Source organism: Lynx rufus, unplaced genomic scaffold (assembly GCF_022079265.1).
Source record: "Lynx rufus isolate CCGP_SWC_20201006 ecotype Redwood Valley unplaced genomic scaffold, mLynRuf1.p SCAF_6, whole genome shotgun sequence".
In the NCBI taxonomy this organism is placed as follows: Eukaryota; Metazoa; Chordata; class Mammalia; order Carnivora; family Felidae; genus Lynx; species Lynx rufus.
In genome coordinates this window covers 49,857,337-49,877,650 of record NW_025814878.1, presented here as the reverse complement: position 1 = coordinate 49,877,650, position 20,314 = coordinate 49,857,337, and the positions used below count along the sequence as shown (strand labels likewise).

General features: G+C 36.8%; 1 protein-coding gene across 1 annotated transcript in view; it reads left to right on the top strand.

Annotated features, from left to right (window-relative positions):
• QRSL1 (glutaminyl-tRNA amidotransferase subunit QRSL1) overlaps positions 1-18,826 on the top strand; it is a 31,116-nt gene extending 12,290 nt beyond the window's left edge. Inside the window, exons 5-11 of the mRNA XM_047102550.1 lie at positions 496-672; positions 4,353-4,528; positions 4,619-4,731; positions 6,757-6,949; positions 7,481-7,598; positions 14,386-14,591; positions 17,362-18,826. Coding sequence (XP_046958506.1) covers positions 496-672; positions 4,353-4,528; positions 4,619-4,731; positions 6,757-6,949; positions 7,481-7,598; positions 14,386-14,591; positions 17,362-17,582 — 1,204 coding nt within the window. The 3' untranslated portion in view covers positions 17,583-18,826. The remainder of the gene's footprint in view (positions 1-495; positions 673-4,352; positions 4,529-4,618; positions 4,732-6,756; positions 6,950-7,480; positions 7,599-14,385; positions 14,592-17,361) is intronic.
• Positions 18,827-20,314: the final 1,488 nt, after the last annotated feature.

Below are 20,314 nucleotides of genomic sequence, written 5' to 3'. Positions count from 1 at the left end.
TAAGTGAAGCTGGGTAAAGGGTATAAAGTTATTTTCATATAATTTCTATTTTTGCAGTTTGCCTGTAAGATTGAAATTATTTCAAAACTTTTTAAATAAGTTACTAATTTTCAACTATGCTTGTCTTAACACGTCTGGTTATAGAGGGAATCCTTCAGAGGACTTCCTGTTTAACTCTTTGAATGTTTGTGACCCTCTTCACCTGGAACACCTGGATTTACAAGGGAAATCATCATAAGCTGAATTGGATAATCAACTGGGATAAAAATCTTCTTAACAGACTAGTTTTCTCTCTCCCACACGCTCTTACTTCCCATCGTCCACCTCCTCAACCATCTAATTAATGAAAGCTACACCTAAGCAGGCTTCTTGCCTTTTCCAATTCAAGTTCCAGTGGATTATACAGTGTTAGAAGTAAATAATATGATCACGAGGTGAAATCTTCATATAAAGAACCAAAGTTTCATTAAGATATCTTGTTTCACTTCATCTCAGATCTGGAAGCACAGATGGTGTATTTGGCCCAGTTAAAAACCCCTGGAGTTACTCGAAACAATATAGAGAAAAGAGGAAGCAGAAGCCCCATGGTGAGAATGAGGATTCGAATTGGCTTATAACTGGAGGAAGCTCCGGTGGGAGTGCAGCGGCAGTATCAGCCTTCACGTGTTTCGCGTAAGATGCTTTTTTCTGTCTGTATTGTAGAGCCCATCAAAACACAGTCATAAACCATACTTACAGTCCAACAACAGAGTAGTTCATACCGTGCCGTTTTCATTTCTTTTTAGTGACTTATTTATGCTCGACTTATTTATGATCGATATATCAACATTATATCTCATAAATGCGTTCAACTGTACAGTATACTTAACATGTATTTTATACATATAACTTGAATTTTAGGTATTTAAACTCTTCCTCTATGGGGCGCCTGGGTGGCTCAGTCAGTTAAGCGGCCAACTTCAGCTCAGGTCATGATCTCACGGTCTGTGAGTTCTAGCCCCACGTCGGGCTCTGTGCTGACAACTCAGAGCCTGGAGCCTACTTCAGATTCTGTGTCTCCCTCTCTCTGACCCTCCCCTGTTCATGCTCTGTCTCTCCCTGTCTCAAAAATAAATAAACGTTAAAAAAAAAAAAATTAAAAAAAAATAAACTCTTCTTCTATAGTATCTGGTTCTCTTAAAAACATGCTTTTATGGATCTTGCAGAATAAACCAGATAGTGTAATTAAATTTCACTTCTAAAATAATTTATTTGGGTGTCTGCTCACTGATTGTACAAATATTTAGGGACTAATATACTGTGGCTTTGGCTGAGTGGTGCTGAGCTGGTAATTATGGTTTATCCTTCAGCTAAATCTGGCTTTTGTTTAAAAAGGGGGGGGTGGGTGGGGGAAATGCTCCTAATATGTATCAATAGGATATTTAAAATAGTGTTTTCATAAATCTACCACTAAAAATGTGCATCACTGAGTAAAGTTTTTTTCAAGTTTGTTAGGAGCTGATTTGTTCAACTGTCATAGTTTGTATTTGGGAAGAATCCACCCATCATGCTCTATGTTTTAAGTCTCATTTGTAAAGCATTTTTTAACCACCTAAAGAAGACTAAATAGATTTCGCTGTTATTAATCTGTTTCAGTATAAAATGGAATGTGTTTCTTTAGTAGTACTATATGTATTTCTCCTTAATTATCCACTGAAATGAAGCTCTTTCACAGACGTTGCAACCAGTAAATTATTTATAGTTTTTTAGAGCTATGGAGATTTAGAATCTTCAGGGTTTTTTTGTTTTGTTTTGTTTTGTTTTTAGTTTCTCTGAAATCTTATTTACAAGTAAAACCATTTCATTTTATCTCTGTGGAATTTTAGAGCACTGCATTAATATTAATGAGAGTTCTGACAAGTTAGGACTGGAAGATTAGGTGCTTTTTTTTTTCTATCTTCATCACCCTACTTAATGTTCAGCTTTCTGAATGTGCTCTGAGAAGATGGCATTTTGACACATAATTCCTATGGAAATGTAGGTTTTACTTTTACACCGCCGTCAGTGAATCCTAGTAAGAAAACGTGTCCTTTTAGAAATTGTTAAAGCAACAGCCTGATTTTGTAGCTCATATGGACTTGTTAAGAAAGACAATCTCATCTGCATTTTCTGTAGAGCTCAAGGGCCTAGTAGTCTTGTGCAGCTCAAAGCTTTTTTCTGGGTATATTCAGCAGAAGCACAGACCCAAAGTAACTCCAGACTGAATGGGTCCCAAACTATCAAGTGTTCTGCTTTGTTTTTCCCCCTTTTGATTTGCTTCTTTTATAATAGTTTTAAAAACAGGAAAGTTCTTGGTGTATTACACAGCCACTAAAAGGAATAAGCTAGAGTGTCATGGAAAGATATCAAAGATACACTGTTAAGTGTAAAACAAGTTGCAGAATAGTATATATAGTATGACCTTTCTGTTAAAAGCAGTCATTACATATGTATATATGTTATGTGCATGGAAGTGTCTGGATGACTATATCAAAATTGATAACAGGATTATTATGGAGGCAGTGATTATAAGAGAAATTTCACTTTATATACAATATACTTATATAATAATTTTTGTAGTTGGCGCATACACTTTTCTAATCAGAAAAACCTTTTTTCCCCTGAAATAAAGTTTTAAAAAATGTTTAATTAGGGTAAAACATACATAACCTAAAATTTATCATCTTGGGGCACCTGGTGGCTCAGTCAGTTAAACATCCGACTTTAGCTCAGGTCATGATTTCGCAGTTCGTGGGTTCGAGCCCCACATCAGGCTCTGTGCTGATAGCTCAGAGCCTAGAGCCTGCTTCGGATTCTGTGTCTCCCTCTCTCTGTGCCCCTCCCTTACTCACACTCTGTCTCTCTCTCAAAAATAAATAAACATTAAAAAAAATTTTTTTGTAAATTAAAAAAAAATAAACTTTACCATCTTAAACCTTTTTTTAAGCAGGTTCCATACCCAGCGTGGAGCCTAATGCAGGGCTTGAACTCATGACCCTGAGATTAAGACCTGAGCTGAGATCAAGAGTCAATTGCTTAACAGACTGAGCCGTCCAGGCACTCCTCCTCCCCACCATCTTAACCATTTTTAAGTGTACAATTTAGCATTAAATACATTCACGTTATTGTGCAGCCAGTCTCCAGACCTTGTTTAATTTGCAGAACTGAACCTAAGTACCCATTAAACAACAGCTTCCCATGTGCCCGTCCTCCCAGCCCCTGGCAATCACTGTTCTACTTTCTGTCTCTATGAACTTGAAGACTCTAGGTACCTGACGTAAGTGAAATTATTCAGTATTTGCACTTTCATAACTGATCTGTTTTACTTAGCATAATGTTCTCAAGATTAGTTTTTGCTTTTGTTTTTCATAAGAAAAACATGTACTCTGGAGGTAACTGGGCAAAGAAACGGACCCTTCATAGTTCAGTAATGCAAATACAAATATGAAAAATTATTAAAAAATGCACATTAACAAAGATTTTTGGTTTTTTAAATTAACCACATTTTAAGAACTTCTGGTACTCAGTGATGATAATGAAACATGAGACCGAATCTGATTCACTGCAGTTGGGAATATAAATTGGCAAAAGCCCTCTGACAAGTCATTTGACAATATAGATTAAAAACTTAGAATAACAGGCCCTATGGCTCATTAACTCTACTTCTTGGAAGCCAGCCGAAAACATATTCAGACGTATAGGCAAAGATTTATGTTTAAAGGTGTTTATTACGAAGTAATTTATTATGCAGTTATTATCGTAATTGGCAACAACATAAATGTTTAAATTAAAGTACATTTCTATCTATGATTCTAAATGAGGTAGCGGAAGGTTCTGTATATGAATTTCTGGGAGTGGTGTGTTTAGTTTGTGAAAACATACTGGATAACTGCCATGAAAGGAAGGTAAAAGATATGTATACATATTGATAGGAGAATGGGCTTTAAAATCCTGGGAATCGCCAATTGATAGGATAGAACATTATATATATTTTAACTTGTCAGTAATTTTAGTGATGTAGCAAAAGGCTCCTGATAAGCAAAAAAGAGATGGCAACTTGTAATTACAGAATGACCTGAACTATGAAAGAAAAATGCATTTTTAAAAAGTCTTGAAGTTAATATGCCAAAATGTTAACAGTGTTTGCCTCAGGTGGTAGAATATTTTGTTTCTTCTTCATATTTTTCTACGTTTTAGAAATTCTCTGAGACAGTCGTGTCTTACTTTTGTGTAACCAGGGGCAAGTAAAGTTGAAAAGTATACACTTAAAAACAGATTCCAGATATAATTAGAGATACATCATTTTTCTAAAGAAAATTCCATTTAAATTCCAGGGCTTTAGGATCAGATACAGGAGGATCGACCAGAAATCCAGCTGCCCACTGTGGGATTGTTGGTTTCAAACCAAGCTATGGCTTAGTTTCTCGTCATGGTCTCATTCCCCTGGTGAATTCCATGGATGTGCCTGGAATCTTAACCAGATGTGTGGATGATGCAGCAACTGTGTTGGGTATTTATATGATTCCATAGAATTTCAAAACATTATAAATTTCACTGTAAAAACAATATGTCTGTCATTCCTAAGTATTTTTCCTCACAGGTGTGCTGGCTGGGCATGACCCCAAAGATTCTACCACAATACAAGATCCTGGTAAACCATTTATGCTTTCCAGCTTGACAGATGTGAGCAAACTATGTATTGGAATTCCGAAGGTATCTCTTCCCTTTCATTAGTTCACAGAAATACTGTCAGATCAAATACAGAGCCCAGGCCTAGGCAACAGACTGGTTGGGGTTGAATCCTGCTTATGCCACTTTTATTAGCTGTGTAACCTGAGCACGTGACTTAATCTAAGCGCAATTTCCTGATGTACAAAATGGGGATAACATTTTTGATCTCAGAGAATAGTAAGGTTTCAATTTGGTAACATCGTTGGGATATAATATACAGCATGGTGACTATAGTTAGTAATACCATACTGCTTATTTGAAAATTACTATGCGAATAGATCTTAAGGTTCTTATCACAAGGGAAAAAAATTCTTTAACTGTATTGTGACAGGTATTAATTTAGACTTATTGTGGTGATCATTTCTCAACATATACAAATATTGAATCAAACATTAAAACTCTCATAATGTTGTGTATCAGTTATACCTCAATAAAAAAAAAAAAACTAATGATGCTAAGCAGGGGTCTATAAACTTTTTCTGTAAAGGGTCAGTTGGTAAATATTTGAGGCTTTGTGGGCCATGCAGTCTGTATTGTAACTATTTAACTCTGCCACTGTAGTGTGAAAGCAGCCATAGACCATATGTAAATGAAAGAGTGTGGCTCTGCTCTAATAAAACTTTATTTTCAAAAATACCTGGCAGGGTGCTCGGGTGGTTCAGTCAGTTAAGCATCTGACTTCGGGTCGGGTATGATCTCATGGTTCGTGAGTTCAAGCTCTGCATTGGGCTCTCAGCACAGAACCCACTTTGCACCCTTTCCCCCTCTCTCTCCGCCCTTCCCTCTTATTTTTCTCTCTCAAAAATAAAATTAAAAAAAAACATAAAAAAATATATCTAGCAAGTTATATCTGGCTCATAGGCCATAGTCTGCTAATTCCTAATGTAAAGGACATAGCCCAGAACCATTCCTTACATAGTAAAATCTTAATAAATATAATACTAATAATGATAGTAAAGAAGGTAACATTTATTAAGCCTTTACTATTTTATTACAGTAGCAATTGAGTAATTCATATATGAAAGTAAATACATTAAATTATTGACCTTTAAAAAATATTTTAATTTTAAGCTTACCAATAATTTTTTGGATAATTTTTTGTTGCGGGACACTGTCTTATGCATTGTGAGACGTTTAGCAACATAATTGGCCCTTACCCTTAGAGGTACCACTCCCACCACAGCAAAACCCTACAAACAAAAATGTCTGCAGACATTACCAAATGTCCCCTGGTTGATAGAAAGGGGATAAAATTGTCCCCGAGTTGACACCAAGTTGAGAGAAATACTTTCTTCAAAATTTTCAGTTAAGATCATAGCTATGCCTTCTTTTAAAGATTTAGAAAAGAGTACAGACCTATTTTAGAATCATAGATCCTCTACTTACCCACTATGTAACTTTAGGAAAATTGTTTAGTCTCACTATTTTTCATTAATAAAATGAAGGGTGATAATAACCTATATCATGGGATTGTTAAAAGCATTAAATGGGAGAACCTTTCCACTTATTTTTTATTAATGTTTATTTATTTTGACAGAAAAAGAGCACAAGCAGGGGAGGGGCAGAGAGAAAGAGAAAGGGAGAGAGAGAAAAATCCCAAGCAGGCCTCACACTGTCAACGCAAAGCCTGACACAGGGCTCGAACTCATGAACCGTGAGATCCTGACCTGAACTGAAGGCAGATGCTTAACTGACTGGGCCACCCAGGTGCCCCAAATGAGAGAACCTTTGAAAGGCATCTAGCAGAGTATCTGATAATGAACATTTAGCAAATAAAGCTTCTCCAACTAGTTCTCTCATCTTTAATATTGTCATATCCAGCTTATAAATAACTAGTACAGTGCTTGCCATGCCATAAACGCCCCTAAATTAGTTCAGTCTTTCTAGCTACCTATCAGGAATTCAATCAGATTTTCTAATGTATTGCCAAAGGTCCCGAAGAACATATTTTTATAAAACCATGTGTACAGATGTTCTAATTTCTGTATCTTGACTTTTTCCAATAAGGAATATCTTGTACCAGAATTATCAAGTGAAGTGCGATCTTTTTGGTCCAAAGCTGCTGACCTCTTTGAGTCTGAGGGGGCGAAAGTAATTGAAGTGTCCCTGCCCCACACCAGTTATTCAATTGTCTGCTACCATGTATTGTGTACATCAGAAGTGGCATCAAATATGGCAAGATTTGACGGGCTGGAATATGGTAAGATGGCTGTAGCTGGGTTTTTTAAAATAGTTGCCTCAAATATTTGACAGTTTTACTTGTAAAGATAAGAAACTTATTCCCCGAGATAATGTTAATGATTTAGACAAGTAAACCAGTGAATCCTCTTGCCTTTGTCATTTAACCTTCTGCTTACCGTATTCCTTGTACATATCTCCGTATGTTTGGCTTCCCTCTCTGAACTGTGGATATTTTAAAGAAACAGTATTTTATCTTTGTATTCTCAGTCTGTCAAATGTAGTGCCTGGCACATGGCAGGAGTTCAGTAGTTGGATGGATGGATGGATGGATGGATGGATGAGGGAGTGAACAAATGATGTTTCCCTGTTGGTTATTTTCTCCTCTCGACTTGATCCCTGACTGGTTAGGCACAAGGCAGATAAAGAAGAGGAGCCACTAAGGACAGTCTTCCAAAAGTTTAGTATTGGTCACAAATGTGAATCTACGCTTGCTTTTCAGCCAGAACTTGACTTCCTTTTCAAATGATGTTTACCTCTGTTTTGTTTTCAGGTCACAGGTGTGACATTGATGTGTCTACTGAAGCCATGTATGCTGCAACCAGGCGAGAAGGGTTTAACGATGTGGTGAGAGGAAGGATTCTCGCAGGAAACTTTTTCTTACTAAAAGAGTAAGTAATTAAGAATTTCCTCCATTCTTGAAAACTCAGGAGTAAACTCGCACTATCAGGTATTACAAGTTGAGATATGCGCTAAAGAAGCAAAATTCTTATGCTTTGAATTAGAAATCACAGTTAAAGGCCTGCTTATAGTACTTTTGGTTCCTGGTTATTCAAACGCAAAAAAAAAACATTGACACTTTAGCTAAATGATTAGTACAAAACTAGGTTTCCTACCTAGCCCTAAAGAATTTTAGCTTCATTAAATGTCCCCTGACTATTATTGCCACCTTGGCTTATTGTTGTTAGACACTTAAACAGGAAGTTACATTGGTATATCTCGAAAAATTGAGTAAATCAACTTGGTTTTCCCTTACATTATGTATCTCTTTGCTCCAAGAAAGAATTCTAAATTACTGGGGCTCCTACTGAGATTGTCTTCAATATAAGTTTATTCATCATCTCATAAATAGGATTCATCTTGCATACCACCAAGTCTGTCTAAGAGGACACTTTCTTGTGAAAAAGCAAGAATGATTGTTGTAATAAATACTTCTAGAGTTTTTCTACATGCCCTTAAGAACAGAAAGCATTTTGTTGTCTATGTATCCCTTCAGGGCCTATGCTTAGGATTGCCTTTTCCAAAAATATTATTTGAACAGCCATGATGAAAAACAGTATGGAAGTCTCCCAAAAAATTAAAAATAGAACTACCAGATGATTCAGCAATCCTACTTCTGAGTGTGAATCCAAAGGAAATGAAATCAGAGGAAATGAAATGCCTCAGAGCATTATTCACAATAGCTAAGACATGGAACTAACCTAAGTGTCCATCATCAGAAGGATGGATAAAAAAAATATGTGGTGTGTTTATATCCAATAGAGTATTATTTAGCCATTAAAAAGAAGGAAAACTTGCCATTTGTGACAACATGGGTGTATGGTGAGGTCATTATCCTAAGTGAAACAAGTCAGAGAAAGGCAAATACTATATGATCTCACATATACATAGAATCTAAAAAAAAAAGCCAAACTCCTAGAAACAGAAAGTAGAATGGTGGTTGCCTGGGTCTGGGCCTAGGGGAAATGGGGAGATGTTAGTCAAGGGTACAAACTTGCAGTGATAAGATGAATAAGTTCCGGGGATATAATACACAGCATAGTTATTATAGTTAACAGTACTGTATTATGTCTTTGAAAATTGCTAAGAGAATAGATCTTAGATGTTATTACCACACAGACACACACACACACACACACACACACACACACACACACATTGTAATTATGTAAGGTGATAGATGTGTTAACTAACCTTATTGTGGAAATCATTTCACAATATATACATATATCCAATTATCATATTGTACACCCTAAAAATACATAATTTTAATATGTCAACTACCTCTCAAATAAAGCTGAAAACAAACAAAAAAAACCTAAAGATGTTTGGTTATGTTCCATGTTAAAAGACCCTTTTCCTGCAAATCAAAACTACAATGTGATATTACCTCACAGTTATCAGAATGGATAAAATACAAGAGACAACAGGTGTTGGTGAGGATATAGAGAAAAAAGAACCCTCTTACACCATTGCTGGGAGTGCAAACTGATGCAGCCACTCTGGAAAACAGTATGGAGTTTCCTCAAAAAGTTAAAAATAGAACTACCCTACTAACCAGCAATTGTACTACTAGGTATTTCCCCAAAGAATACTGAAACACAAATTCAAAAGGATACACATCCCCCTATGTTTACAGCAGTGCTATTTACAATAGCCAAGATATGGAAGCAGCTCAAGTTTCCATCAGTTGATAAATGGATAAAGAAGATGTGATACACACACACACACCATGGAATATTATTTAGTCATAAAAAAGAATGAAATCTTGCCATTTGCCACAAGATAGATGGAGTTAGAGAGTATGTTATGTGAAAATCAGTCAGAGAAAGCCAAATACCCTATGATTTCACTCTTGTGTGGAATTTAAGAAACAAAACAAATGAGCAAGGGTGGGGGGAAAGATAGACAAACCAAGAAACAGATTCTTAATTATAGAAAACGAACTGATGGTTACCAGAGGGAGGTAAGTGGAGTGATGGATAAATTAGGTGATGGGGATTAAAGAGTGCACTTGTCATGATGAGCATCAGGTGATTTATGTAAGTGTTGAATCACTGTATTGTACACCTGAAATTAATATAATACTGTATGGTAATTAACTGGAATTAAAATAAAAACTTAAAAAAAACACAAAAATAAAAGACTCTTTTCCATATTGACCAGATGATTGTAATGATTTGAGAGTAGGAAAAGAAAGTGAAATACTGCTGAGAAATTTTCTAAGCAAAGACTTTTATGAAGCTGAAGATGATACGTTTGGCACTAACTGATGAGACTCAAATTGTATATCTCAGGGCACAAGTTGATAGACTGTATAGATCACTGTAACAGCATGAAAAGAAACTGATGGAGAGGAGTTTGAAAGCTTCTTCCATGGTCACCAGTTGGGAGTATTGACAAAAGGACGTGAAAATTTCTGCTGGTATCCCTGTCTTTTGAGTTCAGGCATTTAAGTCACCTTTTTTGTTTTGAGGGGTTTTGTTTGCTTGTTCATTTGTTTTGTGAGGGGAAAAATGGAATTTGGGTGTACTTTTTTTTAATCTTTAAAAGTCAATTTATGTGCCAGGAACTATAACAATTCCTAACATTTTTTTTTTCTTCATGTGGTAACTCAGTTTACAGTTTTGTCATTCTTCTACTACCTTGTGTTCAAAATCACAAATTTATTGAATTAGGAATCCGTGGTTTATTTTCAATGAAAATAATTATTTATATTTGAACCCCATTTAAATCTGCTTTTCTTTTCTATTTGTCTTCAAATTGTTCTGTTCTTTTTTTTTTCAATATATGAAATTTATTGTCAAATTGGTTTCCATACAACACCCAGTGCTCATCCCAAAAGGTGCCCTCCTCTATACCCATCACCCACCCTCCCCTCCCTCCCACCCCCCATCAACCCTCAGTTTGTTCTCAGTTTTTAACAGTCTCCTATGCTTTGGAAATTGTTCTGTTCTTTTAATCTCTTTTCCTGCCTTTTATTTTTCTTTAAGTAATAACTTTTTTCTCAAAGAGATTTAAAACAAGGAAAAAAAGAGTCATTGATATTTGCCAAAATATTTAGTATTTCTGGTGTTTTTTATTCCTTTGTGTGGATCCAAATATCCATCTGATGTAATTTTCTTTCTGCCTAAAGAACCTTAATATTTCTTGTAGTACAATCCTGCTAGCAAGGAGTTCTTTCAGCTTTTGTTTATATGTAAAAGTCTTTACTTTACCTTTAATTTTGATAGATATTTTCTCTGAGTATAAAATTCTAGATTGATAGTTTTTCTTTCAGTACCTAAAAGATCTTGTTCTGTTGTCTCTTGACTTGCATAGTTTCTCAGAAGTCTGTAGTCAGTCTTATCTTTATTCCTTTGTGTATAACCTTTTCCCCTCCCACCTGTGGGTGATTTTATCATTAGTTTTCAGGAATTTGACTGTGATGTCCCTTGGTGTGGTTTTCTGCATATTTCTTCTTGTTGAGGGGTTTGTTTAGCTTCTTGGATCAGCTTCTTGGGTTTATAGTTTTAATCAAACTTGGAAAAATTTTGGCTATTATTTCTTAAAATATTTTTTCTGCTCTCCCCCTTTTCTGGGACTCCATTTGTATGTGTGTTAATTTGTTTGACGTCATCCAAGAGCACTAGTGGCTCCATCCTAGTTTCTTTCTCTCTTTTTTAGTCTTTGCACTTCTTTTTGTTTTTGTTTTTGTTTTTGTTTTTTTAAAGTGTTTATTTTGAGAGAGAGTGTGTGTTGGAAGGGCAGAGGTGGGGGACAGAGACAGAGGATCTGAAGCTGGCTCTGCACTGACAGCAGAGAGCCTGACACAGGGCTTGAACTCACGAACCCTGAGATCATGACCTGAACCGAAGTCTGATGTTTAACCAACTGAGCCACCCAGGCACCCCAGCATGCTTCTTTTTGTATAGGTTCTATTCATATCTTCAGAATCACTGATCATCTGCTGTCGCATCCAGTGTTGTTTTTATATTTTGTATTTTTCATTCCTAGAACTTCCAAGTAGGTTTTATTTCTTCAATTCCTTCATCATTTCATGTTTTCTTCTATCTTCTTGAACATATTTACAGTAGCTGGTTTAATGTTCTCATCTGCTAATTGTCATTTCTGGATGTCTTTATATTGATTGGTTTTTACCCCCTAGTTTTGGGGTCTTATTTTCTGCTTTTTAGCATGACTGGGCATTGTGACTTTACCTTGTCATTTGCTGGATTTTTGTTGTATTCCTTTAAACAGTGTTGGGCTTTGTTCTGGGATGTAGTTATTTCGAATCTGTTGGATCCTTTCAGGACTTCCTTTTAAAAATGCTTTGCTAGGATGAGTCCAGAATGGCCTTTAGTTTAGGTTAATTTACCTCTACTGTAGGCAATACCCTTGAAGCTTCTGCCAGACGCCTCATGTATTATGAAGTCTTTCCACTTTGGCTGTTAGGAACACACACTATTTCTAGCCCTATATGAGCTCTTGGAATTGTTTGATTTTTCAGTGGTTCTTTCCCCAGCTTGAGAATTTCATCTCCTACAAGCACAGATCAGTACTCAGCCAAAGACTGGAGGGCTCACTGCAGATCTCTTGAGCCCTCTCTGTGTGCTACTTTTCCTATTCAGTACTCTTCCCTACACGTTCCAGTTGTCTTGGCCTCCCTGAACTTCCAATCTTGGTCTCTTTAACTTTCTGACAACTGCCCCCTGAAACTTGCATAGGTTCCTCCCGTTTGAGCTGAAGCCTGGAAACTGCCTCCAGGCAGTTCTGAACTCCCTCTCTTGAATGCCTATTGTGTAGTATCTGAAAATGGTTGCTTTATTTTGCCTAGTTTTCTTTTTTTTTTAATTTTTTTTTAACGTTTATTCATTTTTTGATAGACACAGAGCATGAGCAGGGGAGGGGCAGAGAGAGAGAGGGAGACACAGAATCCAAAGCAGGCTCCAGGCTCTGAGCTGTCAGCACAGAACCCCACACAGGGTTCAAACTCATGAGCCATGAGATCATGACCTGAGTTGAAATTAGATTAGGGTCTATTTCTAGACCCTAATATTTATAAATATAACCCCCACACACAAATGTTGGGATCCTCAATTTTTAAAAACTTGTGTTTTTTTTTTTAATGTTTATTTATTTTTGAGAGAGAGAGAGAGAGAAGACAGAGCATGAGTGGGGGAGGGGCAGAGAGAGAGGGAGACACAGAATCCGAAGCAGGCTCCAGGCTCTGAGCTGTCAGCACAGAGCCGGACACGGGGCTAGAACTCATAGACCGTGAGATCATGACCTGAGCTAAAGTCAGATGCTAACCAACTGAGCCACCCAGGTGCCCCTTGCCTAGTTTTCTAATTGTTTACTATGGCAGGGTAAATTGTATCTCTGTTACTCTATCATTAATGGAAGCAGAAGTTCTGCTTTTGAACCATATTTAAAGTAGGAAAAAGTTTAATAGAAAACAAATTTTTTAATAAAATTGAGGTTTGGGGGATGCTATTAATGACATTATTTAAGCCATCAAGTGTTATTATTGTACAAATTATAGGTGATACTTGCATTTATCTCCCTATAGACCCTGTGGTCCAATGATAATAAGGGCATTTGATATTTCTATAGGATTGGTTTTTTTTTAAATTTTTTAACATTTTTATTTATTTTTGAGAGACAGAGTGTGAGCAGGGGAGGGGCAGAGAGAGAGAGAGAGAGAGAGAGAGACATAGAATCTGAAGCAGGCTCCAGGCTATGAGCTGTCAGTACAGAGCCCAACGTGGGGCTCAAACCCACCAACTATGAGATCATGACCTGAGCCGAAGTCGCATGCTCAACTGACTGAGCCACCCAGTTGCCCCTATAGGATTCTTATAGCACATTTTTGTCTTTATTATATTTGGTCCCCAGTAAGACTGGAGTAGTTGTATACATTTTTACAGGTGAGAAAACTGAAGTTTAAAAATGGTACTTTTGCCAGCCTTTCTAATTCACTTCAGGAGGATCTAAAGAGTGCTTTATTTTTCCCTTTCTTTGCATGATTGACTAATAGTCACTTTTATAGCTGGCTAATTCTTAATCTTTTCAGTAGAGTAAGCATCTTTTCATGAATTTCAGATTCCCATTCTGGGGGGGTGTTCCTATCCATAAAATACAGAATTGCAGACACTCCAGTTTATCTTTCCAGAGCCTGTCTCCTTGTGTCTAATTATGATGGCATATTAGAATTTTGAAAAATTTCAAATTCTTATAATAATGAGTTATCATTATACTACAGGTGAAATAAGACATTTTGATGAAGGTAAAATTCAAATAAGCCTCCAAAGACCTAAGTTCTGATCTTTCCTTTACCACCACCAATCCATGTAATCTTTGGAAAAGTCATTTGACTGCTATGCACTTGATTTTTTTTTTTTTTCACCTGAAAATAAATGTTCTGGTTTAAGGATGTCCATGGAAGTGTTAATATTTTGTGATTAGATGTGTAGAATTGTATCTAGCGGTGAATTCTGATTAAGCTCCTGATACAGATTTTTAGAATAACAGCACACTTGAACAAAAATCATTTTTGTGTGTTGTTAGGGATCTCAGCGGTGCCTGCTTATAAAGGTCAAGAATCCAGTCACTGTTTAACGAGCCTTATACATGAAAATTGATTCAAAGAAATAACAAAAAAAAATCCTTAAAATATCACCTATTCTTTTTCCACAGAAACTATGCAAATTATTTCATCAAAGCACAGAAAGTGAGACGGCTCATTGCTAATGATTTTGTGAATGTTTTTAACTCTGGAGTGGATGTCTTGCTGACCCCCACCACCTTGAGTGAGGCGGTGCCATACCTGGAGTTCATTAAAGAGGACAACAGGACGCGAAGCGCCCAGGATGATATTTTTACACAGGCTGTAAATATGGCAGGTGAGGATCCTTTAGGAATGTTCTGGTTTTTAGACTGGCATCTGGTCTTTAACTTAGATTCTAACTACATTGTTCTCTGAAGGCAACAGCTTGTCCTTCTAGAATGTTTAGGGGTGCATGTATGTGTGTATGTGTGTGGTGTGTGTAATGTTTAGGCATGCATGCACTTGACCCACCATGCACACGCATATTCAGAATCAGTCCCCTTAACAGCATAATTTTAACTTTACTTTGGAAATTTTCAAACCTGTGGAAAAGTTGAAAGAATGGTATAATGAGTACCCATATGTCCTTTGCCTGGATTCATTCATTTTGCCTCATTTAATTTCTCCTTCCTCTCTTTCTCTCTGCACACACACACACACACACACTTTTTTTTAGCTGAATAATTTGAAAGAAAGTTTCAACATCATGATACTTCACCCCTAAATACTTTAGCATAAATCTTCTAAAAATACAAACATTCTCCTGCATAACCACAATTTCGTTATCATATCTAGGAAAACTAACATGAATATAATAATATTCCAGACAGTCCATATTTACATTTTCTCAATTGTACCAAAAATGTCTTTTATAAAATTGTTTTTCCCCTGATATATTACATTTGCTTATCTAGCAAATGTAATCTAAAACAATCTAGAACAATCCCTAGTTCTCTATGTTTTTGGTGTTTTTGTTTTGTTTTGTTTTGTTTTTTAGGGCTACATCAGACAGTGTTATAATTTTTGTTTTAGTCATCAAACATAATGTAGAAAACTCAAGAAAAGGAAAGCCTGTTCTATTTCCCCATACTTTTATCTACTATGTTCATTTCTCACTGGCATAGAGAGTCTTTATTTTATCATATCCTTTTGTTTAAATTCCTTTAGCTCTTCTTCTAGGGCAAGTCTGCTGGCAACTAATTCTCTTCATTTTCTTTCTAAGAATGTCTTGGTTTCCTTTCATGTTTAAAGGTTATGTTCACTGGATATAGGATTTGGGGTTGACATTTCTTTAGCACTTAAAAAATGTTATGCTACTTTCTTCTGGTCTGCATAGTTTCTGATAAGAAATGCCCCACCTTCTAAATTTTTTTTTTAATTGACATTGACTTTTTTTGAAGAGTCTAGTGCACTTGCCCTATAGTATGTCCCATCTATAATCTGGTTTTGTCAGATTGCTTCCTCATGATTCGGTTGAGTCAAACAACTGTTGCAGAAATACTATATACTCTTCATGTCAGGAAACAGTTCATGTCAGTTTGTTCCACTTTTAGAGACTTTAAGTTGATCCCTTGGTTAAGGAGAAAATTGCCAGATGTTTTCCTTGTAAAGGTACATTGTTCCTTTTATCAATTATAACCAATTGGGGAGCTGATACTTTGAGATTGCGTGAACATCCTATTCCCCAACAATCTTTTTTTTTTTAAGTTTATTTATTTTGAGAGAGAGAGTGAGCAAGCATGAGCAGGGGAGGGGCAGAGAGAGAGAGAATCCCAAGCAGGCTCCATGCACGGAGCCCCATGGGGGCCTCAATCTCACGAACCACTCATGACCTGAGCCAAAATTAAGAGTCAGCACTTAACCGACTGAGCCACCCAGGTGCCCCAATAATGTTGAACCCAGTTTTAGATCTGTTGATGATCCTTGCCTAAATTATTTCTTAGAGAATTACAAAATGTTGATTTTTCTGTTTCTATATATATTAGCTGGCAGTCTTCTCTAAAGAATAGCTTTCCCTTTTTTTCAATTCAATGTATTGTAAACAGTTACTGTCATTATTGGTTTTGATGTTCAAATTGTCCCAAATTTGGCCAACAAGAGCCCTTTCAAGTTGCATATATCCCTTAGACCTATCCCCATTAATTTCTAAAAACTTCCTATTTTATGGCATAACAAGATATCCCAGGATCTTTTACTTTCTCTGCCCCAAACCTGGAATTAAAACTACCCTGAGCTACCATTTCTCATATAACAAATTGGCCAAAATTCAAAAGTTCAACAACATACTCGATCGGTAAGTCTGTCAGGGAAAAAGCATTTTGCCAATGGGAGTTCAAAATAATACAACTTTTTTGGAGGGGAATTTGGCAATGTCTAATTACATATGCATTTATCACTTGATGAAACAATCCCTTTTCATCTGAGAAACTTTCAAGAATACTAAAAAACATGTACACAAGGTAATTCACCGGGGCATGGTATGAAATAGCTGAATACTGAAAACAACCCAGATGCCCAATCATTGAAGATAGGTGAATAAATTATGGCACAAACCACATAATGGAGTGCTATGCAGCTATAAAAAGGAATGAAGGAAGTCTTTGTGACCTGATACACAGTGATTTCCAAGATACACACACACACACACACACACACTCACACACACGTATATACATATATATATATATTTGTTTTTTTTTTTAATGTGTATTTTTGAGAGAGAGAGAGCACATGTGTGTGAGCAGGGGAAGGGCAGAGAGAGAGGGGAACTGAGGATCCAAAGCCAGCTCTGCATTGACAGCAGAGAACCTGACGTGGGGCTCAAAGTCACGAACCAGAAGATCATGACCCAAGCTGAAGTCAGATGCTTAACCAGCTGAGCCACTCAGGCGCCCCTCTGAGATATATTGTTAAGTGAGCAAAGGAAGGTACAGAAGCACGTATATCATACAATTTTTGTTATTTTTTTAACCTCATCTGTCTTGTACCTACGAGCACTGGGAAGCAGAAGTCCACTTCTTTCGATGAAGAATTAATCAATTCGTGGGTTTCCTTGTTTTCTTCAGGACTGCCAGCAGTGAGTGTCCCTGTGGCGCTCTCAAACCAAGGGCTGCCAGTAGGACTACAGTTTATCGGACGTGCATTTTGTGACCAGCAGCTTCTTACAGTTGCCAAGTGGTTTGAAAAACAAGTACAGTTTCCTGTTATTCAACTTCAAGAGCTAATGGATGATTGCTCATCAGTCTTTGAAATTGAAAAGTTAGCTTCTGTTTCTCTAAAACAGTAGTGATACATATAGCATACAAATTAAAATAACTTGAAAATTTTGTAGTCTAGAGAAGTCAGATGATCTTGCTAAATTCCTATAATTTGGTTCATTGTCAACACAGTCATTCCTTGGACTCACTTCTTAAAATTCTTGTGATATAGTTAATTAATTATAAATCATCTGTCAGCATTTATTAAGTATCCACTAAGTGTAAAGTACAGGATTTCTACATTAACACAAGATACATGTTCCTGAAAAATGATGCATTCTGAAAAAATGTTCATTAATAAGAACAGAGCTTAGAGTAAAAGTAAGCTTAGGGATAAACCTCTCAAAACTTGTACATCTTTGTAACCAAAGTGCTGATAAAAACTGTGTAATTTGTACCTCCAGAGACAACCTGAACAGCCAGGCAGACAGGTAGTTGAACATGTGGTGGAGGCTGTCCCAGGAGATGTTAAAAATGCACAAAAACAATAAAATGGGAGTATTTGCTTCTGAATTCTGAACAAAGGAGGTACAAGAGGAGCTCTGAGCACTGGAGGAAGTGCAACCTGCTGGGGCCCAGAGTCATGCAGGACTGGGGGCATGCCTCTCTGGGGAAAACCACAGGTGCAGACACTCTTTATTTCTCTAAAAATAGAGCTGCAATGACTGAGAACTTTCTCCTTTTTTGCTGAAGGTGAAAATTTTACTTCTGCTCTCCCAGAACCCCATGCCAAGGAGCCAGAACAACTCCACGTTGTACTGACTTCATTTTTCTATTTAACCAATCACAAATGAACTCATTGGTGTCACAGAAGTATTTGTTGTAACCTTGAGAGACCATCTTGGACTTGAAACTTGGTCGTGGATCATGACTTTAGTGGGAAACTTTCAAGATACACAAGAAATACCCAGTATGAAAAACTTGTGGATAATTTGGTGAAGATGCCAAAGAGAGGAGGCCCATAGCCTCCTCCTTTACCCCAGATTCTCTGTTCTTTATGGTTTCCTTGCCCTCTTGGCTTTCTTTACAGGTGTTCTCTATTTTGAGTCCCTTGAACCCAAAGAGACATTAATGAGAATCTGTATTCAAAAATTGGGAAAATATTCATGAAAATAATAGATTTACCTGGTATAGTTTCATCATTGGATTTGTCTTTGCCAGAACACCATTGTCATCTTGTGTTGATCAGGTCTTCTAATTTGTCATTTGTATGTTACTATACATATATGTCAGAAGCTGAATTATTTTTTAATAAATTCACTTTGTTTAGTAAGGAAGAAATCTTTTCTAAATATGAATTATATGAGGGGGAAATGTAAGTGGCAGAACTTTCTGCAGAGTCACTGGAGTGTTCGCATGGTAGAAAGTTAACCTGCCTGTTACCTTTTCATTAATAGTTTTCTCTCCTCCCAGGATCCTTCCATTTCCAAATACTCAATTGGACAAACTTTATATAAAAGCCTTCGGTGCCAGGCCCACTAGTTTTCTTACAAATCTTGACTCTGAATCCCTGAAAGAGGAAGAAATTCACGAGAGAGAACTGCATTATTTTATAAGAGGGAAATCCATCTTAGCTGAAGGAGCTAATATGATATAAAAAGCAAGCAAATAATAAATCCTTGCCCTAGTCTTTTTTCAATGTGTGTATAATTTGAAATAACTTTTTTTTCGAAGAATATTTATACAGTTTCTCCTATTCCTATCTCTCTTATTCGTGTATCTCTGCTTGAGCTGCACTAATGATGTGAATCCTGAAATAAGGAAGTGAAACGTTGAGTGTTCTCACATAATTATACCCAACTAGCATGAAATAATACCTAATTTGTTTTTCTTTCTCCTCCATCTTTACCCTAAATCTAGGAGATCTCATTTTACCAAATCACTGTCTGGGAATTTAAGTGGGAAATGGTTTCTGTATCCCAGCTAATTAAACCCTGAAATTGTTAGCAGCAAAGCAATTCCGAAAGGCAAAGGTGGCTACAAGTGTAAGATGAGTTCCCTGATCAAACACAGCAAAACAAAGAACAGTTAGATTCAACAACAGAAGCATCGCTAGAGTGAAAAAATGTGATGAGATCACAAAACCTGGCACCCCAACACCACCAAGAGCCCAGGGAGCAAGTGGGAAAGTCGCATTCCCAAGAAAATCACTTGAAACCAGGGAGGCAGAATGTTCTCTTTGGCCATTTGCTACCAGGTCATCAGGAACACGGAGGACCTTGAGCCAGCTAGAAAGGAGCATGGTTTGGAAGAGGAGCTTCTAAGAATGACAAGAAAAAAAGAATGGTGACTCCCATTAGGAAATCACCTGTACCTTCTAATGGAGAGAAGAAATACCTTTAGGATTTTAGACTGAAGGACAGTGAAGAGAGCTGGTATAGCTCAGGGATCCTGCAGACTGTGTCATACCCTGTTCCAGTCAAGGACAGGAGCAAGCTAATGGAATTTCCACCATAACTTTCATTCATTAACTACTTTTAACTCCCTCTCTTTCCGCAAACATCTGATTATCTATACTGAGGCTAAATAGGTACTGACTGTGCAAGCCTAGGCTAAAATTTGTTCATTGTGGTAAGAAGCGCCAGAGAACAGTTTAAAGCAGGTTTTCCTCAGTCATTTCATAACTCAAGCAGCGTGTACACTAAAACATAAACCTGAAAATTTAATAACATGAGAAAAACCCAGCCAACATTAAATAAAAGTAATTATTGGAGGATCTCAGTAAGTTATTTTTTTCATTTCTTTTTCTTCACACCTCAGT